We start from the raw sequence: 27,891 nt of genomic DNA, 5'->3' as shown, positions 1-27,891 counted from the left end.
GAGAGAGAGAGTTTAGTTAACTGTTAAAGAAATACACTGTTTTCTCAAATCATACTTAAAGAATAACATAACTGCTTCATGATTATTATATAAACTAAGAATGTTTAAAAATTATTCTATGAAATATATGCTTTAATATATCTTTAAATATGTATCATGTAAAATATGTAATAAGAAGTTTTCTTACTGAACAAAATGTTAATGTGATGATGTTACTATAAATAGCTGTGGGTGTGGCTGTAAATTTTACATACATTACATTGTTTTCTATGAGTAACGGTCACAGCTGCAGTTTCTATTTACTGCACTAATTTTTTTTTTTTTTGAGACGGAGTCTCGCTCTGTCCCCCGGGCTGGAGTGCAGTGGTATGATCTCGGCTCACTGCAACCTCTGCCTCCCAGGTTCAAGCAATTCTCCTGCCTCAGCCTCCTAAGTAGCTGGAACTACAGGTGCACGCCGCCATGCCCGGCTAATTTTTGTATTTTTAGTAGAGATGGGGTTTCACTATGTTGGCCAGGATGGTCCTCATTTCCTGATCTCATGATCCGCCCCAGTCAGCCTCCCAAAGTGCTGGGATTACAGGCGTGAGCCACCATGCCTGGCCTATTTACTGTACTTTTAACATATATATTGAAATCTTACTGACATTAAATCCTGTTGGCTTGGAAAGGTAGAGTGCAAACTGTATGGATTTAGAAGACTCTAATTTACTTCCACGGTATCATAAATCACTCTAGGAAGCATAATCTTGTTTCATAATAAATAATTTATCCTTTTCTTTTTACATTCCAATATAAATAAAATTATGATGTCATTTATCATCATAGTCATTTTGGAAGGCTGACTTGGAGCTTTTATTCTTTTTCTACAGTATTCCCATTTGTCCTTTTTAAACAGAAAATGCCTGCCAGTGACATCGACTCACATTCCTTTAATTACAGTGATTTTCATACATGTAAATCTTGCTAGTTTTCTTTATGTGATTGTATCCTAAAGTAGATTTAAACTTCTTAGCTTTAAGATGTAATTTATTGCTTACTGCAGTTTGCTTTGTTTTTGACACATTATAACATACCTCCACTTAGTGTAGTTGACTCAGTTATATGCCATTTTCACTTTCTGTGAATGTTGATATTGACTTCACACAAATTAGCTGGTATGATATATCCAAATAAAAATATATCTTAAAAGTCCTCCAGTCCAATCAAGCTTGGTCAAGCCTTTAAAAATGCATTATCGCTGAGTTCTGGCTAACTACTTGCTTATGCCTAGGAGTGGGGAAAAGGATCTTATGCCATGTGGAGGAAAATGTCTTTAGCCATGATTTTAAATGATTCACTGGAAAAGTACAAAATGAACTTCCCCTCTCTGAAGCAGAAAGTTGTATGTTTCTCCACTGCCTCTTCACATGAAAGTGAAAGAAAACTGGATTTTGCCAGTGGGATTCTCACCACCTAGAGGTGGAATTAAATATTTTACATCACAAATTTGGACACTTTTAACTTACTTTTAAATTCTTAGAGCAGTATGTGTACACACGCAGGTATTGTTACCTGTAAATAAGTTAGACACTCTGAACGTTTGAGGTTTTAAACTATAGGAAAGATTGAAATGCCAAGCCTTACTACTCTTTCAGTGACTTCTGAAGCTCTTTCCTCTTTGTTCAGAGGCTTCATACAGGCATTAAATGACGATAGAGTTTTCTCCATGAGAAGTTTGTTTACTTCATGGGCTTGGTTAACCAAAGCTTCAATTCCAAATTATTGGATGAGGATATAAAAGGTCCTTTGTCTGTTTTGTGCAGTTTCCAGGCAGCCTGGGTAAGAGTTCATTTATCAAATACATCCAAGTAGAGCATGTTTCCTATTAATGATGACACCAAGGTGAGGGATTGGAGGGAGCCTTAAGCCCCCATATTTTCCATCAGTTCTCTAAAGGGACCCCAAAGTAATACACCAAAAAAAAAAAAAAGAAAAGAATGTTTCCTATGAAAAGCCTACTTCGAGACTCAACTCCCTAATCACTCCCACCCTTTCCAGCCAATTGCCACTCCTACGGCCCTGCTCTTAGGAAATTTTGGTCCCTGTTATGTGTTACTCATAAACTATTTAGCAATCTCTCTCTCTCTTTTTTTTTTTGTGACAGAGTCTCACTCTGTAGCCCAAGCTGGAGTGCAGTGGCATGATCTCAGCTCACTGCAGCCTCCGCCTCCCGGGTTCCAGCAGTTCTCCTGCCTCAGCCTCCCGAGTAGCTGGGGTTACAGGCATGCACCGCTCCGCCTGGCTAATTTTTTGTATTTTTAGTAGAGATGGGGTTTCACCATGATGGCCAGGATGGTCTTAATCTCCTGACCTCGTGATCGCCTGCCTTGGCCTCCCAAAGTGCTGGGATTACAAGTGTGAGTCACCATGCCCAGCCAGCAATGTCTCTTGTTATAATTACCATGAGACATTTTTCCTTTTCAGAATAAGAATGTTCAATATCTAACATTTACCCTGGGGCCTGTATAGTTCTTGTACCCACTACAAGTAATGTTGATACCTAAGAGAATTGCAGATTCTAATTCTAGTTGGGCTGTGGGCAAATCTTTTTACCTTCTTTGAAAAAGTAATCCACATGCATGGTGAAAAACAAAAATCAAAATGCCTGTCTCCCATTCCTTACCTCCACTCACCAATTCATCTTTCCAGAAGCAACTACTCTTGTAAGTTTATTTATACTTCTATTTTATATAAGCACAAGCCTATATGATATATATGTATAAAATACAACAGAAACCATTATACATTTTTCTTTTTTCATTTAACAATACAGCCTGAAGGTTAGATCTACCGCATTTTAAAAAGTAGCTGCATAGTATTTTATCATATGGATATACTTTATTTTATTTATCTAACTAGTCTTCTATTAATAGGTTCTTCGGTTATATTCTATTTGTTGTGCAGGCGAAATTTTTAACATATTTGGCAATGACTTTATGTTTTCCTGTGTTCTTGCTTCCCTGAGAGAGTTGTAATTTCTCCTCCCCTAGAGATCACTCACTATCAGAACTAAAATGGACTCCTATTTAGAAGCTATAATATTAATAATAGCAGCTAAAATTTATTAAGGCTCACTATATGCCAAGCACTATTTTAAATATCTCACATTAATTGACATCATTATTATTACCCCCATTTTACCAAAGAGAAAACTATAGTTAAGTGACTTGATTGTAATCAAGTAGCTAGTAATGGGAGAACTGGGTTTTGTGCATGTCTCTAACTGCAAGATCTGTGCTGTCAGCCACTAGCTGTACTGCCTTTTAAATCTCAACTTGGGACATTGAAAAATTAGAAAACCACCAAAAAAAGGGTAATCACTAAGTGAAAAATCTTGACACCAAAGCCATGGAACAAAGGAAAGTAATGAGAGTTAAAAGGCCGGGCGGGGTGGCTCACTCCTGTAATCCCAGCACTTTGGGAGGCTGAGGAGGGCAGATCACCTGAGGTTGGGAGTTCGAGACCAGCCTGGCCAACATAGTAAAGCCCTGTTTCTACTAAAAATACAAAAATTAGCCAGGCATGGTGGTGGGTACCTGTAATCCCAGCTACTTGGGAGGCTGAGGCAGGGGAATCTCTTGAACCCAGGAGGCAGAGGTTGCAGTGAGCTGAGATCGTGCCTCTGCACTCCAGCCTGGGTGACAGAGTAAGACTCAGTCTCAAAAAAAAAAAATGAGTTAAGATGATTCATGGTAACTATATTCACATATTTAAAGGTTTGCCATGCAAAAGTAGAAGTAGACTTTTTCTTGTACTCCAAAGGGCAGAGCTATACCTAGGAGGTAGAACTTATGAGGAGTGTATTTCAGATAAAGGACCTTTCTAATAGAACCCATGAAAGGGCTGGAGTTTTAAAGAAGTTTAAAAAACTATTTGCCAAGGATACACGTAAGGGCCATTCATTCCTGCCCTCAGCAGGAAGTTCAACTAGGTTAGTGGTTCTGAAACACATCAGCATCATCTGGACCAGTCCAGACCTAGTAAATCAGAATCTTCTGGTGGTAGAGACTATTACTGATGGGATATTATGTTGGAAGAAAGTCTGTTAAGGGTTTTTGAAATTGACCAAAGAAGTGCAAATGGCCAATTAACACATGAAAAATTGTTCAACCTCAATAGTAAATGCAAACTAAACAATAGTAAGAGACCAGTAATCTTCTATATTCTACATGTTGAGCATTTTGCCCTAGAGGGCCTTATCTAATTCTCCAGAAAAACCTGAAGTCATGAAAGATGGAGGGCAACTCTTGTGCCACCACAGCTACTATTTTCTCTGATTTGAGTATATATACGTATCTGGCGAGGAATGTCTATAAGCTGAGGAAAGCAATAAATAAATTGTATAAGAGGTACCACATTAATTAAGAGTCCTGGTGGTCAGTTTTATTTACATATTTATAAATATATCAATTTCCCAAGTCTTATAATTGACTTAGGGGACCAAGTTCATATTATTGTAATTGTAGCTTTAATGGAAGCAAAAAATGTTTCTTGAATGAATACAGTAACTTACCATTTTTTCACTTCTTCCACTTATTCATTCCTTCAGCTAATATGTATTGACCATCTGCTATGTGCCCAGGTACAGGGGATGAAGCAGTGAACAAGACAGACACTGTCCCTGCTCTCATGAAGCTCAACCCTCACTGGAGCTGAAAAACAGGACTAATATCATCTGTTTTATATACCAACTTCTATTTTTTACAAAAACCTTTTACTTCATGTAGTTATGCTTGAGGGATGTAATTTGACTCTGTATCATGGATAAATCCAAATGCCAACAAAGTTCTGTGGTAATTAGTTTTCGTATAAAGAGACTCATGCTTCAGTAATTTGTTATGGATGTTAGCCTACTTTTTAGTCTTTAAGTTGATATATGAAACCAACTCCATTTATTTGTAATATATACATATTATATACCTATTAAGCTCTCAATAATTATTTTTTCAGAACCAACAAGCCAAAATAGCACAATTGTACCTTCCCTTTGTTGGACTACTTTTGGAAAATATACAGCGATTAGCAGGTCGAGATACCTTGTATTCTTGTGCAGCCATGCCTAATTCTGTAAGTAGTAATGTGTTTCTGTTGGAGTTTTCTCCTGTTTTATTGAATGCATTTGGAATTGGGGTCATATGCTATATGATCTCAACCTTAAGGGTTCACTTTTTTTGGTTTGTTTTTTTAAGCCACAGTCTCGCTCTATCACCCAGGCTGGAGTGTAGTGGCACAATCATAGTTCACTGTAGTCTCAAACTCCTGTGCTCAAGTGATCCTCCTGCTTTGGCCTCCCGAGTAGCTGGGACTAAAGGCATACGCCACCACGCCCAGCTAATGTTTTTAATTTTTAGCAGAGACAAGGTCTCACTGTGCAGCCCAGGCTGGTCTCAAACTCCTAAGCTCAAGGAATCCTCCCGCCTCAGCCCCCTGAAGTGCTGGGATTACAGACATGAGCCACTGTGCCCAGCCAAGAGTTCATTTTTTACTCCATGTACACTGTTTTTCCTAATACAGTGCTTTGCAAACTTTAATGTGCATATGAATCACCTGGGGAATTTATTAAAACAGATTTTTTTTTTTTTCGAGACAGAGTCTCGCTCTGTCACCCAGGTTGGAGTGCAGTAGCATGATCTCGGCTCACTGCAGCCTCCGCCTCCTGGTTCGAGGTATTCTCCTGCCTCAGCCTCCTGAATAGCTGGGACTACAGGTGCCCGCCACCATGCCTGGCTAATATTTTTGTATATTTAGTAGAGACGGGGTTTCTCCATGTTGGCCAGGCTGGTCTGGAACTCCTGACCTCAGGCGATCCACCCACCACGGCCTCCCAAAGTGCTGGGATTACAGGCATGAGGCATCACGCCCAGCCAACAGATTCTAATTCAATAGGCCTGGGGTGGGACTTGAGAGCATGCATTTCTAACAAGCTTTTGACCGCTTCTGGTCCTAGGATTGCACTTTGGATAACAAAGTCCAAGAGAACACCACAAATCCTTTGAACCCTGTGTTTTATTCTAAACATTTTCTGTTGTTGTATGGCTTCATACATTTATTCAACTTAAACTGAACAAAAGATTCTCTACTTCCAAGATATTAGGCACTGGGGACTAAACTGTATTCCTTATTCCTTTGCTTCTCCTTTCCCTCAGTAGTCTCCTTCAGCACTTCTTGGTGAGACTCTTAGTTTATCACAATTGGTCTGTGCTTTTTTTGCTCCCCTTAGAATTTTAAGAATTGGGGCCGGGCGCGGTGGCTCAAGCCTGTAATCCCAGCACTTTGGGAGGCCGAGACGGGTGGATCACGAGGTCAGGAGATCGTAGACCATCCTGGCTAACACGGTGAAACCCCGTCTCTACTAAAAAAAAAAAAATACAAAAACTAGCCGGGCGAGGTGGCGGGCGCCTGTAGTCCCAGCTCCTCGGGAGGCTGAGGCAGGAGAATGGCATAAACCCGGGAGGTGGAGCTTGCAGTGAGCTGAGATCCGGCCACTGCACTCCAGTCCGGGCGACAGAGTGAGACTCCGCCTCAAAAAAAAAAAAAAAAAAGAATTGGAAGGAACTTTGGAGGTGATCAGTCTCCTATTTGGCAAAACAACCTTTTGCCATTGTAATAATTTAAACATTCCTTCTCACATTAGACCTAAAAGGTTTCCTATCCACTGGTCTTACTTTTGTCTTCTAGAGACACATGAAACACATCTGTTCCCATCTCCACATGTACCCTTTCCACATGTGCCTTCTAAATTTTTCTCCAAGCTAAGTATCTCCACTAATCTGTCATTCCAAATCCTTTACTTTTTTTTTCTTTTTCTTTTTCTTTTTTTTTTTTTTTGAGACAAAGTCTCACTCTGTCACCCAGACTGAAGTGCAGTGGCACAATCTCAGCTCACTGCAATCTGTGCCTCCTGGGTTCAAGTTATTCTTCTGCTCAGCCTCCTGAGTAGCTGGGATTACAGGTATGCGCCACCACGTCCAGCTAATTTTTTTTGTACTTTTAGTAGAGATGGGGTTTCACCATGTTGGCCAGGCTGGTCTTGAAATCCTGACCTCAAGTGATCTGCCTGCCTCAGCCTCCCAAAGTGCTAGAATTATAGGCATGAGCCACCGTGCCCGGTCCCCAAAACCCGTTGCTTTCTTGGTCACCCCTTTTCCGAATGTGCTCCAGTTTACCAGTAACCCTATTAAAATACAATGTCCAAATTATACACTTTATAGTCTGCCCAGTGGAACTGTTAACTTCTGCCCCCATCCATGTTCTATATGGCCCAAGATCACCTGTGCACTTGGCTGGCCACATCGTATTGTTGGATAGCAGGTTAAACTCCATCATTTACAGCTTCCTCTGCAAATTCCCCCTATGAAATGCTACAGCCAATTTGTCATGCCTGTCCTGCGTTCCTGAGGACACTGCTTTTAAGCTTTTCTAGTGGCTTGCTCGCTCCTGACTCCCAGTCATGTCAACTGGCTGAATGTGGATACTACACCTACCTGAATGTCAGGCTGGTCTCGCTTTACAAATACAGTATCTCATGCTTATGCTCCCTCCACATATATCTGACAGCATTATTTGGAAATATTTCACTTCTCTGTACTCTTTGCAGCTCAAGTTTCCTTAGGGCTTCTGGTCACACACCTTATTCTAGCGTTGCCCTGGTTCTAAGGAGGAGAACTGAATGATGTTAAGACTTTACCAGGCCGGGCGCCGTGGTGCATGCCTGTAATCCCAGCACTTTGGGAGGCCGAGGCAGGAGGATCACTTAAGTCCAGGAGTTTTAGATCAACCTAGGCAACATGGCAAAGCCCCATCTCTAAAAAAAATGCAAAAATTAGCTGGGTGTGGTGGTGTATGCCTGTAGTCCTAGCTAATCTGGAGGCTGAAGTGAGAGGGTCGCTTGAGCCCAGGAGGTTGAGGCTACAGTGAGCTATGATCACGCCACTGCACTCCAGCCTGGACTACACAGCAAGACCCTGTCTCAAAAAACAAAAACAAAAAAGACTGTATCAGTTGCGGCTATCTAGAATTATGTCACTTGGCTAGAGGTCATGGTTACAACAGTATGCTAGTAGCTTTTTTTTTTTTTTAAAGAGTCACCTAAATACTAATTACTAGTATTTGATTTAGACTTTCACAGTGAGCTTTGTTTAAAATCAGTGTAACATTTTGTTCTGTTAATTCAGGTTTCTTATCCTATATACGAATTTGTTTAAATAACACAGGTATCATATTCCATTACAGACATCCAGAGATGAGTTTCCATGTGGCTTTACTTCACCTGCCAATAGAGGGAGTCTGAGCACTGACAAAGACCCCGGTAATTAAACCTTTTGGAGATGCTACATTGCATGGGTGTTTAGAAATGTACCCTCTACTTCTCAGTATTTTTGATATATTTCATAATAAAGACCATACATAGCTTGATCTCTACTAAAGTTTAATTAAAATCTGACTCATACTTGCAGTCAAATTTATTTGCCGAGGTTTCCTTGTCTAAGCTTATCTAAGCTTGGCATACTGACAAAATAGAGGATAATGAGAAAAATACTGGTTTCTTTATCTGTCACCAGTTTTAAGCCAGATACCTCCCTTCTCTGGGCTCAAGTTTTCTTGTCTATAAAATTGTCTTTTAAATTGTGTGGCTTTATTTTATGGCTTCCAAGGAATTTCTTGTTGTTTTGTACGTGCTAAAGTGTTTTGAAAGGTGAAAAGTTGCTTCACTTTTACATGGTTTCTTATGGTGTTTTCATATAATAAACTTCACATTTTAGATGTCCAAGATCTATTCCCTATATTAATGTCTCTACTTAAATTAGTTCAGTACTTATTTTTTTTTTTAATATTTCTGACAGTTCCTCCTCTTGCCAACAAGGACTTGACTTTTTTTTGCAGCTTATGGGTCTTTTCAAAATGGACATGGAATTAAGAGAGAAGATTCAAGAGGTTCCCTCATCCCAGAAGGAGCAACAGGATTTCCAGATCAGGGCAACACTGGTGAAAATGTAAGAACTTAAATATATAGGATGACCCTAGTGACACATTAGGCTGCAACAATTTTTTTATAGTATAAATGTGAGCATCTCTACTCTCCTGTAGTCCATCCTGGCTCTGCAAAAAGCATCCCATAATTCTTAGATATTTTAGCAGTATCTTCCTATACTGGCAGCTGCTACTTCAGTGTCTTAAACTATTTATGGAGAATGAGGCATTCATCCTCAAGTGTTCCAACTCTGAATATCTCCTTTGACCCTAGCACGCTATTTTAGTGAGGGGAAATTCAAGTTTAAAATATCTAATGTGCCTTGTTATTGAAAACAAAGCACATCTTGGCAGGATTAATGCAGTCTTTCATTCTTTTGTAATAGAGTAATGATATTAATTTGGGAGGAAAAAATATAAGTCCCGAAACTGATAATCTTAGGGTCCCAGCATCACTTAATCAGAATATATCCTCCCAACTCTTCTATCAAGTTGTTTCACACCTACCATTAAAGTTTGAGATGTGACTGCCTTAAGACAGAGAGACCTCATTTTAAACCAGTAAAGTTTTGCCATGTTGTTATGTAAAATCATTGAATCGTATAAAATTATATTAGAAAGGTCTATAAGAATAAAAAATTCCAACTCTCAATTTACAAATGAAAACTGGGATTATGACTTAGAACAACCAGCTATGGCAGAACCATACTCGAACCTAGATTTTCTAATATGAGCACTTTTTCTCCTATATCATGGTGCTCTTAGTGTGCATCAGGATCACTTGAAGGGCTTAAAAAAATAGATGTCTGGGCCTCACCCCAGGGTGAGATTCAATACGTCTGGAATAGGGCCTGCTAACATGTATTTCTAAGTTCCCAGGTGATGTTGATGCTGTTGGTTGGGTATTGTTACCCTTGAGAGCCGGTGAACTATACTTCCACTGGTTCCTTGAGCCTTTGGGTAAACAGTAATTTATTCACAAATGTTTCTCTTTTACACCATTTAGAAATGTGACAACAGGTACTGTCATAGCTAAGGCAAATAAAGGTCAGAGAGGTTGAATGACTTGCTAGTAGTCACATAGTAGCTAGGCAAGCAATCAGAACCTAGGCCTGTTTGCTCCAAGTAAAAGTTCTTTCTTAGTAAATTCCACCTTAGTCAATGGTGCATCCCCAGTTTAGCTCAACTGAAAGTATTAGTTTTTAACAACTGCAATTTTGTAAGGAGATTATTGTTATTCTATTCATATAAATCCCCAAATAAGTCAGATCTTGTCATGCTTAATTTCTGATATTTTTTTAAAAGTCATTAAATAAGAGGAACACATCAGTACTTTGTAGAGGTGCTAATTTTGAAGTATTACTGGGTACTCCTAAGTGTAATTACCATAATATAATTAGCCCATTTTATTTATTTATTTATATTTTTTAGAAATAAGGTCTTGCTCAGTCACCCAGGCTGGAGTGCAGTGACAGATCAGTATGCTCACTGCAGCCTTGAACTCCTGGGCTCAAGCAGTCTTCCTAACAGCCTCCCGAGTAGCTAGGACTACAGGCATGCACCACCACAGCCCAGCTTTTTTTTTTTTTTTTTTTTTTGTAGAAACAGGTTTTGCTATATTGCCCAGGCTGGTCTTAAACTCCTGTCCTCAAGTGATCCTCCCACCTGAGCTTCCCAAAGCACTGGGTCTATAGGTGTGGGCTACCATGCCTGGCTTCTATTAGCTCTTAAGATAGATTTTCTAATGCATGATTTTGAGGTTGGATTTTAATAAACTCTAAGGAGAGATTCAAATGAAAAAGTTTAAGATGTTTCTTATGCTTTCACTCCATGTAAAAGTTATCTTTCCTTAAATAGCCATGATTATTTTAAAATTTTACCACTAAAACACATGGCATATGAGAATGAAACATACACAGTATTCATGGCTATATCTTTGTGAAGACCCCAAGGTAATTTCTAGTGATATTACTAGCTATTACTAGGAAAGAAAGATTCAGCCCATTCACCTTCAAGTTGTGATATAAAATTTAGATTTATGTTTAGAATTTTCCCAAACTGATCTAATGATAAAAAAAAGAGTTACTGAGTTAAAGGCTGTGGAAAATTGTGGTACGGATACTATTTCACAAACATCCTGTCCTTATAGACCCGACAGAGTTCTACAAGGAGTAGTGTATCCCAGTATAACCGCCTGGATCAGTATGAAATCAGAAACCTCCTGATGTGCTACCTGTATATAGTAAAAATGATTTCAGAAGGTGAGTTACCAGCATATTAAGCATGGACTGTACTAGACATACACCCTCACAGGTTCACAAATTCATGCAACAATATTTGATCATCATCTGGAGGTAGAGCACATGCACATTATAAACAGATATTTGGAGACTCTGACCTTAAAATGTTTCTTAAATTGAACCTCAAAATAGGTTCATGTCAATCACACAAGTTCGAGTCTTTGAAATAATTTTAACATAATTTTGCAAATAAATTTCTAAAATGAGGCAATGGTTTTAGAAGTGCTAAACATTTTGTTTTCATGCAGAGCATTTAATTCATTAAATGACCAATGTAACTGAAAGGAAATAATCACCAGAATTTATATTTAATACTTCAGCCTTTATTTAACCCAGGATTTGACAAATAAGAAACAAAAAGACAGGAAGAGTTCTCGAAGGGTAGCGAATGTCATCATTATCTTTGCAGCAACACTGTATGATATTGTCTGGTATCAGGTTCTTTGTCAGGCCATGTTTTTTCTCCTTGGTGTAGAGCCGTATTTACTAGTGTCACCAGTTCCTCTTTATACTATATGATGGAATACAACCAAAGGACTTTCATAAACTGCATGTCCTCGGGAAGTAAAAGCAGGTTATTTCCAAATACCACATTTACTTAGACAGTTCCCTCCCTTGTCTTCCTTTTTGCAATACTTTTGCTTAAAAAAAAATATACAAGAATGGAAAACATAAAAGTACCTGGGATCATCATAGTGATTGCTACGTTTTACTCATTTTCTATTTTTTATTTTTAGTAATTACTACTTGTTTTAAATATTTTATAATAATGCAGGATGTAAAGACATAAAATAAGTTGATATAGTAGCTATAGAAACATTAAATAGCTAGATATGAGTAAATTCTAAAGTTCATTAATAAAATAAAAATAACTGGAATATTGAAGTTCTAGGAATGTACGATTTAGCATAAACATCAAAGATTATGTTGTGGAATCTGGAAATTGCTAACATTTATAGAATTTCTTCTTAAGGCAATGAAAATGTTGTAAAACTGTGGTGAAGGTTTCACTAGCCTTTGAAGAAACTATAAACTATTGTACTATTGTGGGTTATTTATGTGGGCATTTTTATGGTAAATGAATCTCTCAATAAATTTGTTTTTTTTGAAAAAGAGGCCCAAGTATACATATGTAACAAACCTGCACGTTATGCACATGTACCCTAGAACTTGAAGTATAATAAAAATAAATAAATAAATAAGTAAATAAATAAATAAATAAAAAAAAGAGGCCCAATCTTTATCTCTTCTCCACTCCCATTGCCTCACTTGACTAGCCTTAAAAAAAAAAAAAAGGTCCAAGAGATACGTTAGAAAAAAAAGTGGAACTGAACAAAAAAGCGGTTGAATACCACCATAGCCCAAAGAATGAGGGAGAGAGAAGGTAGGAGGAGGGGAAAAGCTGCATTGCCGACTAGTTCTCTCCCCTCCTCCACTGTAGGTCTCACACACACATACACACACATACATCACATTCTGTACTAACCAGAGACAAGTCTCTGGTTGTTTTATTTTAATGTCATGGGTAAAACCATGACTGTTTTTTGTTTCATTTTGTTTTGAAGACGGAGTCTCACTCTGTCGCCCAGGCTGGAGTGCAGTGGCAGGATCTCAGCTCACTGCAACCTCCACCTCCCAGGTTCAAGAGATTTTCCTGTCTCAGCCTCTGGAGTAGCTGGACTACAGGCACCCGCCACCACGCCTGGCTAATTTTTTGTATTTTTAGTAGAGATGGGGTTTCACGGTGTTAGCCAGGATGGTCTCGATCTCCTGACCTCGTGATCCGCCTGCCTTGGCCTCCCAAAGTGCTAGGATTACAGGCATGAGCCACCGTGCCCGGCCCATGACTGTTTTATTTCTTGTGCACTTGATAGTTCCTCTTATTCTTGCAAATGTTGACCATGCTTGCTCAGTGGCAGGTACTCTGTGCCAAATATTCGGTCTTTGCTTTTTGATTTTAAAAAGCACGTTTTCAATAACTAGTATACAGTCTATGTCACATCTCTTTATCTTTTATATGTATAAAGTCATGCTGTATATCTGTAAAGTCATATTCATTTTGTTCTAAGAAATGTCTTCTTCTAGATCCTTCTCAATGGATGTATTCTAATTTGTCTTGTCCGGTAAATATTGTTTTAGTTATTCTTTATGCATTTAAATATTGATCTCTTTGAAGTCCACACTCTTGAGGTCCTCTCTTGGCTTTCTTTTTTATGGAGTTATAAACAGTAGCAAGTTTAATGTCAATGAAAAGATGTTCTATCTCTACACTTCTATATGGATTCTGGAGAATAAATTTCATTCTTTACTTGTAGCTGCATTTTATTAACTGACAAAAATTTGCTATTTCAAAGTCTTAGATTCATTTGCCAAATATTTTCAGGCCTTATTGCTTAGTTTATTATATCGTGAGAAAAGGAATAAGAGTCAGGAGTTACCAGTTACAAAGTCTGAATTGACAAGAAGACTGTTCTGTTGGAAAAGTAAAACATTGTTGCTTCCTTGGGGGTGGGGGACGGGGAAGGGGACAGGGAAGGGGAAGCTACTTCCTCTTTCTTTGTGACTGTATCTTCACTTTTCTCTTTAGCTTAGACCCCAAAAAGACACTCTCAGTATCACATTGAGGCTTATCGGCACCATTCCCTGCACTTGTAGATTCATAAATATTCTCCAAAGCAGACTGTTTGTTGGAAGGTATCAGTTTAGAGCTATCTCTCGCTGCAAATATGGTGATACGAGGAATAACAACCACTGCTCTTCTTTTTGTACTAGATTTTAAAGTAGAGTCTAAAGGCAAGACATTCGAAGGGCTTATTTTCTTTTCCTTTGTAAGAGGATGACATGAGGTTATAGAATAATCCTCTAAAGTTTCCAGTAAAGTTTCAGATACATGAGCTGGGTATTCTCCTGGGGAGACAGCGGAAGGGCTCCCTGATACGTCAATCTGAGTTTCTTTTTGGGGGCAGACCTTCGTTTCAGGTGTCCCTTTTGGCTGGCCAATCTTGTCTTCATGAGGATTGAGAAAATCTTGAAATCCATAGCTCTTTTGATGACTAAGTGAAGTTGTTAAAAGAGAACTTGCCAGTGGCTTCTGGCTGGCACGGTCTTCTGTGTTAGGCTTAGTGTCATTAGAGGAACTTTTCGTAAAAGAGGTCTCTGGCACTTCAAAGAGGTCTTGACTAAAAGATGGAACTGGAAACTCTGAACTTTGTTGCAGTTCCTTTGTGCTTGTAGGTTTCATCTGTTTACTTTGTGACTGGCTTATTGATTTGATAGGCACATGCCTCTGCCTTCCTTGTGCAGGCTCCCTGACTGAAAAATCTGACATAGTCATTTGACTACCAGAAACGAAGTCATCATTACCAGAAGTCTGAAACTGTTGCTGCCTCAGTATTATTTTAGAAAGCCTTTTATTTTCTTCTCGTAATTTATTTCTTTCTTTAGTGAGTTCCGCAATAAAGAAAAGATTTTGTTGTTGGATTTCAGAATAGTCTTTCTCTAGCTCAAGCCTGTATGTTTCTTTCATTGAACAGTTGTCACAGGTTTTTGCCTTTAACTGATCTTTCAAGTCATTAATGGTGCTCTGCAGGACTCTCTGCTGTTCAGTCAACTCTTTAATTTTGGCTGTGGAGCCCGTCCACCTCCCATCTGACAATCGCTGTTTCCTCAGACTTGTTAATTTTGCCTGTAGACGCCTCAGCTCTTTATCATGGAGCTCTTTCAGCGTCAGCCATGTTTTTTTAAAATTGTCAGATTCCAAATCACATACACTAAGCTGTGATGACTCTCTGCCTGAAGATTTCTTACAACCTCTCCTCCCTCCTTTACCCTTGTTCCCTGCCGGCATCATGTTTCACAGACTTGGAAATGGGAGGGATGGCCTTGCCGCTCGATAACAGTACCGTTAAGAAAATGGCGGACTTGCCGTGTATTGGAGCTAGTTCGCCGTGAGGGCAAGCCCTTCTACTCCTTTCACAGACCTTCTCCGAAGCTACCTTAGGACACGGGGCGAGGGAGATGGGTGCTCACGGTTGGATGGAAAGTCCCAGGTTTTCGCTGGAAAGGAGGCACCAACTTTTCTGCTGGAAGAGCTAACGGACAGGAGAGGGAAGCCAGCACCCTCAGGCAGTGGCGCAACAAGCTGCCCTTTGACCGGAGGCCGGAAACGCAGGGACTTCTGGGGGGAACCCAAGCTTCTGTGAGTAGACACTCATTGGCAGATAGGTGAGAGCGGAAGTCACTGCTAGCTTAATATAATTTTTTTAATTTTATTTTTTCTTAGATGGAGTCACGCTCTGTCGAGCCCAGGCTGGAGTGCAGTGGCGTGATCTCAGCTCACTGCAGCCTCCACCTTCCGGGCTCAAGGGATTCTCCTGCCTCAGCCTCCTGAGTAACTCAGATTACAGGCGTGCCGCCACGCCCAGCCAATTTTTGTATTTTTAGTAGAGGCAGGGTTTCACCATGTTGGTCAGGCTGGCTGGAACTCCTGACCTCATGATCCCCCCGCCTCAGCCTCCCAAAGTGCTGGGATTACGTAATAGGCGTGAGCCACTGGGCCAGGCCTAATTTTTTTTTTTTTTTTTTTTTTGAGGCGGAGTCTCGCTCTGTCGCCCGGACTGGAGTGCAGTGGCCGGATCTCAGCTCACTGCAAGCTCCGCCTCCGGGTTTACGCCATTCTCCTGCCTCAGCCTCCCGAGTAGCTGGGACTACAGGCGCCCGCCACCTCGCCCGGCTAGTTTTTTTTTTTTTTTTTTTTTTGTATTTTTAGTAGAGACGGGGTTTCACCGTGTTAGCCAAGATGGTCTCGATCTCCTGACCTCGTGATCCGCCCGTCTCGGCCTCCCAAAGTGCTGGGATTACAGGCTTGAGCCACCGCGCCCGGCCCTAATTTTTAAAACAAGTCAAATTTTGATTCTATTTTCAGTTTTATTATTGATGATTAGCATTTTGTATTAATTGAAACCTAGCAATATTCGTGGTCTTATAATAACAATTGGAAAATTGGAAGTAACTAAGTCAACCTCCCGGCTTCCCTCATCCTCCTTGCCCCTCCATAAAGCCAAAATTGTCTTGTCTTCCATCTTTATCATTGAGAGGTTCTAGCTCAGTTGGGAATTAAGTCATTTGCTTGCTTTTGTGATACCTATGCGATTTTTACAGTTAGAGGAGGGTCTACTGACACCATTAGCTCCATCAAAGTAGGATAAAAAAGGAATGGAAAGTCAAGTGGTGGCACTGTTTTTGTTTTTTGTTTTGTTTTTTTTTTTTTAAATCTCAGTAAGTAGGTGTGTTGGGGAAGAAATGGGTAAGAAAGAGAAGTATATGTGATAGATTTAAGAGACTTTTGTGTCTGAAATAGTTGTTCCACAGATAGATAGGATATCAGAATTTATAATGCAAAGGCAAAGAGAAAAAGGAAAGTTATCTGTCTCTTATTTTGAAGTTTAAAATTCTCCCCCTTTTTTTTTTTTGAGACGGAGTCTCCCTCTGTTGCCCCAGGCTGGAAGTGCAGTGGCACGATCTCAGCTCACTGCAACCTCCACCTCCCAGGTTCAAGTGATTCTCCTGTCTCAGTCTCCCGAGTAGCTGGGATTATAGGCGCCCGCCACCACGCCCAGCTAATTTTTATAGTTTTGGTAGAGAAGGGGTTTCATCATGTTTTCCAGGTTGGCCTCAAGCTCCTGACCTCAAGTGATACACCCACCTTGGCCTCCCAAAGTGCTGGATTACAGATGTGAGCCACCACAACTGGGCTAAAGTTTAAAATTCTTTTTTTTTTTTGAGATGGAGTCTGGCTCTGTCACCCAGGCTGGAGTGCAGTGGATGGATCTCAGCTCACTGCAAGCTCCGCCTTCCAGGTTTACGCCATTCTCCTGCCTCAGCCTCCCGAGTAGCTGGGACTACAGGCGCCCCCCACCTCGCCCGGCTAGTTTTTTTTTGTATTTTTTAGTAGAGACGGGGTTTCACCATGTTAGCCAGGATGGTCTCGATCTCCTGACCTTGTGATCCGCCCGTCTCGGCCTCCCAAAGTGCCGGGATTACAGGCTTGAGCCACCGCACCGGGCCTAAAATTCTTAAACTTTTTTTAATTCACAGAGCCCTCTGATTAGCAGGCAAAGGCATTTGACCTTCTCAGAAAAATGCACCTAAATACACCATCTTGCATAAAATTTTAGGGAGTTCATTAAAAATACCTCATCTAAAGTAAAAACACAGCAACTTCCTTTACTCTGTCTTCAGAAATGATACGAAGATTGGGATAAGCGACCCGAAAGGACATACACAAAACACATAAAAAGGATCATTGATGCTGAACTAATTACCAATTAAATGATATATTTGGAATTAATTCAAAAGAATACAGAGTGTGTACTGAGCAGTTGGAGGGGAGAGGAGAATATAGATGAAACAAGATTTGCCTTGATTGATAGTCCTTGAAGCTACATAGGACTTGGGGATTCACTGTGCTATTTGCTGTAATTATTTGAAGATCTAACACTTTATTTATTCCATTTTCAGATACTCTCTTAACTTACTGGAATAAAGTATCTCCTCAGGAGCTCATAAACATTCTTATACTTTTAGAGTAAGTTATATTAATTTATCTTCATAAACTTTCCCCTTATTTGGGGAGAATTCAACTGTTACTTTTTTTCTTTTTAATGGCTTATTTGCTAATAATGTAGAAAATGTTAAATTATTCTGATAATATAGAGCCTGGCATAGTGGTTCTTTATCTGCAGACAGAAGAAAAATGTCAACGTGGAATACTTTCTGTATTGCTGAAAACTCTAGGTAATAATAAACCATCTTTACAGCCCAGCAAAAGACTTTCTGTGATCTGAAAAACTAGAAGTAGTATCAGCTGTTCTGCATCATTCATTTGGAACAGATGCTGGAATAGTGGAGCAGTGGAAATGATTGGAATTTAGAATTTGTACTTTCATACAGAGCTGAGTAATTCTACCCACTGCAGAAATGTGTCTGTGTGTGTGTATGTACACACACACACACACAGACACACACGTATGTATAAGTATGTATTCCAAGACACTTGGGGGAAAACCTAGTCTGGAGATGAGAAGTTGTCCTACGTTTCATCCTGAGCTATTTTTATATGATTATGGAAGCTAAAAGAAAAATTAGACATAGAATGAAATGCAAGAAATTTTTTTTTTTTTTTTGAGACGGAGTCTCGCTCTGTCGCCCGCGCTGGAGTGCAGTGGCCGGATCTCAGCTCACTGCAAGCTCCGCCTCCGGGGTTACGCCATTCTCCTGTCTCAGCCTCCCGACTAGCTGGGACTACAGGCGTCCGTCACCAGGCCCGGCTAATTTTTTGTATTTTTTAGTAGAGACGGGGTTTCACCATGTTAGCCAGGATGGTCTCGATCTCCTGACCTTGTGATCCGCCCGTCTCGGCCTCCCAAAGTGCCGGGATTACAGGCTTGAGCCACCGCACCGGGCCTAAAATTCTTAAACTTTTTTTTAATTCACAGAGCCCTCTGATTAGCAGGCAAAGGCATTTGACCTTCTCAGAAAAATGCACCTAAATACACCATCTTGCATAAAATTTTAGGGAGTTCATTAAAAATACCTCATCTAAAGTAAAAACACAGCAACTTCCTTTACTCTGTCTTCAGAAATGATACGAAGATTGGGATAAGCGACCCGAAAGGACATACACAAAACACATAAAAAGGATCATTGATGCTGAACTAATTACCAATTAAATGATATATTTGGAATTAATTCAAAAGAATACAGAGTGTGTACTGAGCAGTTGGAGGGGAGAGGAGAATATAGATGAAACAAGATTTGCCTTGATTGATAGTCCTTGAAGCTACATAGGACTTGGGGATTCACTGTGCTATTTGCTGTAATTATTTGAAGATCTAACACTTTATTTATTCCATTTTCAGATACTCTCTTAACTTACTGGAATAAAGTATCTCCTCAGGAGCTCATAAACATTCTTATACTTTTAGAGTAAGTTATATTAATTTATCTTCATAAACTTTCCCCTTATTTGGGGAGAATTCAACTGTTACTTTTTTTCTATTTTTAATGGCTTATTTGCTAATAATGTAGAAAATGTTAAATTATTCTGATAATATAGAGCCTGGCATAGTGGTTCTTTATCTGCAGACAGAAGAAAAATGTCAACGTGGAATACTTTCTGTATTGCTGAAAACTCTAGGTAATAATAACCATCTTTACAGCCCAGCAAAAGACTTTCTGTGATCTGAAAAACTAGAAGTAGTATCAGCTGTTCTGCATCATTCATTTGGAACAGATGCTGGAATAGTGGAGCAGTGGAAATGATTGGAATTTAGAATTTGTACTTTCATACAGAGCTGAGTAATTCTACCCACTGCAGAAATGTGTCTGTGTGTGTGTATGTACACACACACACACACAGACACACACGTATGTATAAGTATGTATTCCAAGACACTTGGGGGAAAACCTAGTCTGGAGATGAGAAGTTGTCCTACGTTTCATCCTGAGCTATTTTTATATGATTATGGAAGCTAAAAGAAAAATTAGACATAGAATGAAATGCAAGAAATTTTTTTTTTTTTTTTGAGACGGAGTCTCGCTCTGTCGCCCGCGCTGGAGTGCAGTGGCCGGATCTCAGCTCACTGCAAGCTCCGCCTCCCGGGGTTACGCCATTCTCCTGTCTCAGCCTCCCGACTAGCTGGGACTACAGGCGTCCGTCACCAGGCCCGGCTAATTTTTTGTATTTTTTAGTAGAGATGGGGTTTCACCGTGTTAGCCAGGATGGTCTCGATCTCCTGACCTCGTGATCCACCCGTCTCGGCCTCCCAAAGTGCTGGGATTACAGGCTTGAGCCACCGCGCCCGGCCAGAAATTTTTTAATAAATAGTACACATATATGATTTGTATGTGCATGTCTACAAAAACAAAGCATATCAATACAAACCCTTGGATTAAAGTCTTACAAACTTTAGCAGAAAATGTCAGGATAATAAACAGCAGTTAAGATTTTTTTTAACTACTATAATTGTACTCAAATATTTACTAATGAAAATATCTGATGTTGGGGATTTGCTTTAGAAACACAGGGGCAGGGAGGGTGGAGGGATGTATCAGGGGACCTATTCAGGGCAGAGGTCAAAAAAGAATAGCCATGAGTTCAATCATTGTTGAATCTAGGGGGTGATTGCGTATGTGGGAGTTAACTATGGTACTCTCCCTACTTTCGTACGTGTTTGAAATTTTTAATAATATAAAGTATTTTAATGTTATTATTTAAAATGTAGAAATTGCCCCAATTTTTAGTGCAGAAGAACCTTTTAGAGATATTATTGACTATGCTGGTGGGCCAGGCATGGTGGCTCACACCTATAATCCCAGCACTTTGGGAAGCTGAGGCAGGAGGAACACTTTAGCCCAGGAGCTTGAGAGCAGCCTGGGCAACATAATGAGACCTGATCTCTACAAAAAATAAAACATTAGCTGGGCATGGTGATGTGCACCTGTGGTTCCAGGTACTTGTGAGGCTGAGGTGAGAGAATCATTTGAGCTTGGGAGGTCGAGGCTGCAGTGAGCCGCACATGATCATTCCACGGCCTTCCAGCGTGGGTGACAGAGCGAGATCCTGTGTCAAAAATAAAAATGACTGATGGAGACCTTTGCTATGATAAATTATAGAGCATAAAGGGTGATTTGCATTGACAGGTATTTTTTAACCTGTCATTAAAATTGTATATGAAGACATGATGTAATTGTAGCAAATAAATGTAGAAAGATAGAATATGGCAAGCCCACAATTAACTATCTATGTATTTCTGTGTAGCAAAACACGTATCATTATATGATTTAAATAGGCCATTCTTTGTAACTCATGACTTTTAAAATATCACTTGTTAATCTGTAGAGGATGTTAATATATACTAACATGCTATTGTTTTTCTTTCTAGAGTATGCTTGTTTCACTTTAGATATATGGGAAAAGAAACATAGCAAGGTAATTCCCATAGCACTGCAATTTCTACTTTTTCCTTCTCTTCCAACAGAGGGCAATCTTACTCATGCCATGTAAAACCTGGGTTATATATTTTGAGTTAACATTGAGATACCCGTGATTTAGTTAACATGTCCCAACTGAAAATTTAAATGAATGGGAACTTTTACATTTTCAAGCTTCCCAAGGGGTGATGATTAAAGTGACATACAGAGTTTCTACCTTGTGAGATGCTTATCTTTTTTTTTTTTTTTTTTTTGAGACAGAGTCTCGCTCTGTCGCCCGGGCTGGAGTGCAGTGGCCGGATCTCAGCTCATTGCAAGCCCCGCCTCCCGGGTTTACGCCATTCTCCTGCCTCAGCCTCCCGAGTAGCTGGGACTACAGGCGCCCGCCACCACGCCTGGCTAGTTTTTTGTACTTTTTTAAGTAGAGACGGGGTTTCCCCGTGTTAGCCAGGATGGTCTCGATCTCCTGACCTCGTGATCCACCCGTCTCGGCCTCCCAAAGTGCTGGGATTACAGGCTTGAGCCACCGCGCCCGGCCGAGATGCTTATCTTTTCTAAAGGAATCCAGAAGGGGCTAGGTCCAGGGGAAGGCAGGAAATCATAAAGTGAGGACAACTGTAAGGTCTGTACTTTTGTCTGAAGACTATCAATACTTACCTCCGTTACTAAGGCAAATAGAAATCCCCAACAGCAATTGGGACATAAATGATATATTATCTGTTTCCTCTTTTTGTCATGTAAGTCCTAGTGAAATAAATACTTAAGGAAATATTTGAGGGATTCTAAGGTGAAGAAGGTTACTTGCTTATTTCAATGAGATATATTTTAGGGGTAGAGATAGTCATTAAAGGAACTTAAAAATAGTTTTTAAAAAATGTTTAATTTTTAAGAGGCTGTGTGGATGGGGAGATTATTGCTCAGTCTCTGGAACGTCCTAAGGATAGGTAGTTTGGGTGGTGAGGGTTCCAGTTTCCACCATCTTTTCCCATAACTCGGAGTTGATATGGCCATTGTTACCATGAACCTCAGTCTCTAGGATTCTGTCAACTCTCCCACTACGTTTACTAGAGGACAGATAAACTACTTCTTCCTTAGTCCATGTATGACCCAGTTGTAATTTTTTAAATGGAAACAACAGTAAAGTAAAACAAAGAAAAGTTTGTTTATCTTAGCAATAGACATACCTACAGAGTAAAAATTTCTAATCCAAACTTACCTCAAGTCCAGAAACAGATTAGATTGGCACTCATTCTTGAACATCTGACTCTAGGATTTTCCCCTCTCATTTCAACCTTTAGTGAACCTCTGTCTATCTTCTTCCCACTCTTGACCTTCCTCACCTCCCGTGAAAAGATTGAATCTTATTGGAGTGCTGGCCACTTATCTCTGATGTTTTTGAGAAGAAGAAGGGAAGTGAAAGCTCTTTCTAAATCCTAAATTCCTTAATTATATTCATATATGCTATTTTAAAGATACATTAAAACTTCATCCAATTTCTAGTGACACTTGATTTAATCCTTGAGTATACTACTATGTTTATGTGAAAACCTAATTTTTTTTAGTTAAAACGATTATAACATTGAGATATGTTATTAGAGAACTCCAGTTCCTGACTTTAAAATTTATTTTAGGGTGCATGATGCCTGGCTGTCAAAACACTTCGGAATAGACCGAAAATCGCAAACCATGCCTGCTCTTCGAAACAGATCAGGAGTAATGCAGGCCCGGCTTCAGCATCTTAGTAGCCTAGAAAGTTCATTTACACTCAATCACAGTAAGTGAAAATGTGTGTATGGTACCCATTGACCTTAAAGAAGTCCTGGTTTAAATAATAAAACTGAAGGTAATGGATACCCTGAATACCTTGATCATTACACATTCTATGCATGTAACAAAATAACACCTGTATCCCTTAAATTTGTGTGAAGAAAAGAAGTCCTGGTTTAAATTACCAATATGATTGGAAATGATTTCCCATACATACATGTATTTGCATCTTTCTGCTATGTATATATGTATATAATCAATTTCATCATACATGACTATAAAATGATAAAATACACATGGATTTTTGAACAATTTTAGGTCATGGTGTTTTCTTCATAGTGTTAAAGAAATTAAATTTTTCCCACGAATTGCTGTTCTCATAATATTTTTATATTGGGTGTTCTTCATTCCTACTGTTAAACTTGAATGCAAATATTGACATCTTAATATAATAGTATATGTAATATTGTTTAGTTACTTTTGGTTACTATTTAGTATATAACTAAATAGTTTATATACTAAACTATATAATGATTAGTTATATATAACTAGTTATATATAATGATTAGTTATATATAATATAATTATGTAATATATAATATAATTATATAATTATGATTATATTTTGATCATAATTAATGATTAGGGAATGAACATGCTGAGATGACTGCAGAAATCAGTGAACTCTAAATACTAGTTTGGCAAAGGTGTATTTCAGACTGGTTGAAGTATTGACAAGGCAAATAGGGCAAAGGAGAGAAATCTTGCCCAACTGTGGAAGCTAGAGGGTTATATAATGGAAGCTCTCCTATGAAAAGCAAATATTAATAACAACTCAAAGAGTGAGAATGTTTTGTTTCCACACAGTCCTCTGAAGGTTTCAGAAAAGGAAGTCAGCAAAACTGGCTTTGTGGTAAGACCTAGTAATAAAAAATAATGTTTTGCTAGACGCTGAGCTAATAGACTCAGGACCTTTAAATCTGCATGTTTTTTTTTTTTTTTTTTTGAGACGGAGTCTCACTCTGTGGCCCAGGCTGGAGTGCAGTGGCCAGATCTCAGCTCACTGCAAGCTCTGCCTCCTGGGTTCACGCCATTCTCCTGCGTCAGCCTCCCGAGTAGCTGGGACTACAGGCGTCCGCCACCTCGCCCGGCTAGTTTTTTGTATTTTTTAGTAGAGACGGGGTTTCACAGTGTTAGCCAGGATGGTCTCGATCTCCTGATCTCGTGATCCGCCCGTCTCGGCCTCCCAAAGTGCTGGGATTACAGGCTTGAGCCACCGCGCCCGGCCTAAATCTGCATGTTTTAAAGCCTTCAGCTTCTTGTAAAAATATGATGAACCTACTTCCTTCAGTTGCCTCCAAGATACCTTGTTTTCCTTCTGATTTAGAAACAAATCTCATATAATCAGCATAATTGAAAATGTCTGACCATAAGGCACTACTGTTTATCTGTAGCTGAATTTCTATTTAGTGGTTTCTCATTGTTACCCACATAATTAGTGGCATGACTTAGAAGGCCTCCCACATTATTTCCTAGTTACATCACCGGAGTTCATCACTGAAACCTTGTCTCAAAGAGGTGGGCACCTAATTATGTCCTGCAGAGCTGTTGATACAGAACTGTAATGAAAACTAATGAAATTGATTAACCCAGACTATATTTGATGAGGGAGTTAAATACAGTATGACACTGTGAGCCCTTTTTCTTTTTTTTTTTGAGACAGAGTCTCACTCTGTCGCCCAGGTTGGAGTGCAGTGACGTGATCTCGGCTCACTGCAACCTCCGCCTCCCGAGTTCAAGTGATTCTTCTTCCTCAGCCTCCTGAGTAGCTGGGATTGCAGGTGCGCGCCACCATGCCGGGCTCATTTTTTGTATTTTTAGTAGAGATGGGTTTCACCATGCTAGCCAGGCTGGTCTTGAACTGACCTCATGATCTGTCCGCCTCAGCCTTCCCAAGTGCTGGGATTACAGGCGTGAACCACCGCCCCCAGCCGAGCCCCCTTTCTTGTCTTAAATCTTTGGGTAGAAAGTCATTCAGCACCATTATGTGCATCTTTATGTTGGGAAAAGTTTAATTTACTTTTTTAATCCTAGGTTCTACAACAACTGAAGCAGACATTTTCCACCAGGCACTTCTTGAAGGCAATACAGCTACTGAAGTTTCCCTAACAGTACTAGATACCATATCATTTTTCACTCAGTGCTTCAAGGTAAAAATGAAGAGTTATAATCTAGTTGGTACCATTGCAAAGTAACATTATACAGAAATCACCTAGTCAAATGTGGGGTAGTGCAGTGAAAAAGGCTGGCATGAATAGTCAGGAAATGTGGGTGGCAGTTCTAGTTTGGTTATCATGTGACCCTGGAAGTCACTGAGACTCACTTATGTCATCCATAAAGGGAAGGGAATGGACTCACTTGCCCTTAAGCTCTCTTCTACCTCTTAAATTCTATTAGATTTTCGTGTTTAAAAACAAAGTTTCCATACTTTAAGTAGCCAGCAATCTTTAGCCCAAAATATGATTGGATCTGTTTGCCCAAATACCCATTGTGATGAGGTGTCTTGTCAGGGTAGATGAGGTCCAGGCAGGCTGGCTGACTTCCCTAGCCACGCACTTAGTGTTTTTTCTCAGATGTTTGCCTCTCAGTGCAAATCATCATTGCTATGATTTTAAAAAGAAGGTAAAAGCACTTATCTAACAGGATTATTGGAGGGGGGAATGCGATAATGGACGTGTGCTTTGAAAAGTAAAAATGATGTGACTATAATGTAAGAACTCAAAGGTGAAAAATCTTGCTTGCTTTCACTTCAGTTATACAGATGTGTTTTTTTGTTTGTTTGTTTGTTTTTTTGTTTTGTTTTTTGTTTTTTCCTTCTTCCCCTCTTCTCTAAGTAATTCAGTTAATTGTTTCAGCGACCTCGAGATTTTCTATGGAAACCTGGCCTGTGCTTTTCAAAGAGGCTTATAAAGGAAAATTGAATTAGATACTAACACAAAATAGGCTGCAGAATACCTTTAATAAATAGGCTACAGATCCCTTTATGAAGTATTAGGTTTGTTCTATATTAAAATGCAACACAACTCCCTGTTTCATCGTGCCAATAAATAAGGAAGTCATTAGATCTCATGATGTACATTGTGTTCCTTCCTCCTATTCTGATACCTCTTATTTATTTAACAAACATTTATATAATCTCTTGGTAAATATCAGACACTGTCCTAAGGGCTTTACAAATATTAACTCACTTTTTCATTGTGAGGCTGGGAATGAGAAAGGGGAGTGATCTTTTTTGAAACAATGGAAATGTTTTAAAATTGTATTGTGGTGGTCACCCAACTCTGTTGCTGAATTTACTAAATGTAATTTAATTGTATACCCGAAACTGGTGAATTTGTAAATTATATCTCAATAACTTAAAAATACAAATATGAACTTACTTTTAATCCTCATGATAGCCTTATGATGTAGATACTGTTACTCCCTTTTGAAAATGGAGAAACTGGGGCCCACAGGAGGTTAATGCCACACAGCTGGGCAGTGGCAGAATCAGGATTGAGATCTAGGCCAGTTATGAGAGACCATGATTCTAGCCACTATACCATGCTTTGAAATATACTAAGGAAAGTGCCAGAAAAATCAAAATACCATTCAGGGATTCTGGCTGTCAGTATTATCATTAGATTGTTGTTGTTTTGGGTTTGTTGTTTTTGGCCAGATTGTAACCTGCTGGTTACTTTCTTGAAGAGTAGCAAGATAGAGCTGGAGAAATTAACCATTGCTGATAAAACAAAGTTGACAAACTAATAGGTATTTCTCTACAATTTGTTGTTTCTTTGCAAGGGGCATTTAAACAATTTACATAGTCTGTTCAATTGTGATACCTGTTAATTATCTCTACTCATAGAGGGTTTAATTTTTCACGAATGGCTAACCATATAGTAAACATACTTTTAAAGTAAATTAGATCATAATCTAATAAAATAGAATTGGTATTTTCCTTCATTTATACATTATAATATTTAGTCTCTCAGAAATACAAAGGCTGATTGGCTTGTATTCATTTTAATTTATTGATTTCTAATTGAGAAGCAATATGGTATAGGTTAATAGAAAATACTGTTCCCATACTAGTCCTGTATATTGTTGTGTTGCATTGAAAAAAAATTCCACCTGTTTAAAATGTTGGGATTAAGTATTCTGGATATCATGTACGTAGTATTTGTTTGAGATTTCCAAGTTGAAAGATGCCACAAATATTTTGAAATTATATGTAAGAGCCTTTTATTTTCCTGAAACTTCCAAACAGTGGTTTCATAAACAGGTATTGGTGAAATCAGTTCTGTCATTGTCAGTGGGGCATAAACCGTATTTTTTAATGTTTTATAGACCCAGCTTTTAAATAATGATGGCCATAACCCATTAATGAAAAAAGTGTTTGATATACATCTTGCTTTTCTTAAAAATGGACAATCTGAAGTGTCGCTGAAACATGTATTTGCCTCACTAAGAGCTTTCATCAGTAAGGTAAGGACAGAAGCTTGGGAGCAGCCAGTGGGCTGTCTTCATTGCAAAAAAGAAAGATGAGACAATGGGGGTCATTGTGGTGACATATACAATGCCAGCTCATGAAGCCATTAAGTACTGCCTTTGTAAATAGAAATACAGAGCAACAAAGCACACACAGAGGGCCTGACCATGAACCCCCTCAAATCAGAAGCTACTTTTTATTTCACCCCATAATACCTTCCCTTTTCCATTAAGCTCCTTTGAAGAGTATCATTTTAAAATTACCAAGCCTGCCAGTTCTCTATTTTGC

The 27,891-nt window shown here is 39.2% G+C and overlaps 1 protein-coding gene across 1 annotated transcript in view; it reads left to right on the top strand.

Moving 5' to 3' along the window:
- Nucleotides 1-27,891, top strand: part of DOCK11 (dedicator of cytokinesis 11) — a 195,686-nt gene that overhangs the window by 125,818 nt on the left and 41,977 nt on the right. Inside the window, 10 exon segments of the mRNA XM_033201715.1 lie at nucleotides 4,993-5,109; nucleotides 8,275-8,350; nucleotides 8,926-9,035; nucleotides 11,162-11,273; nucleotides 17,832-17,898; nucleotides 21,257-21,279; nucleotides 21,282-21,303; nucleotides 22,937-23,079; nucleotides 25,167-25,282; nucleotides 27,462-27,599. Of these exon segments, the coding sequence (XP_033057606.1) occupies nucleotides 4,993-5,109; nucleotides 8,275-8,350; nucleotides 8,926-9,035; nucleotides 11,162-11,273; nucleotides 17,832-17,898; nucleotides 21,257-21,279; nucleotides 21,282-21,303; nucleotides 22,937-23,079; nucleotides 25,167-25,282; nucleotides 27,462-27,599 (924 nt within the window).

This window comes from Trachypithecus francoisi, unplaced genomic scaffold (genome assembly GCF_009764315.1).
Source record: "Trachypithecus francoisi isolate TF-2019V2 unplaced genomic scaffold, Tfra_2.0 Lachesis_group6, whole genome shotgun sequence".
NCBI classification, from domain to species: Eukaryota; Metazoa; Chordata; class Mammalia; order Primates; family Cercopithecidae; genus Trachypithecus; species Trachypithecus francoisi.
This window is presented reverse-complemented; position numbering and strand designations above follow the sequence as displayed.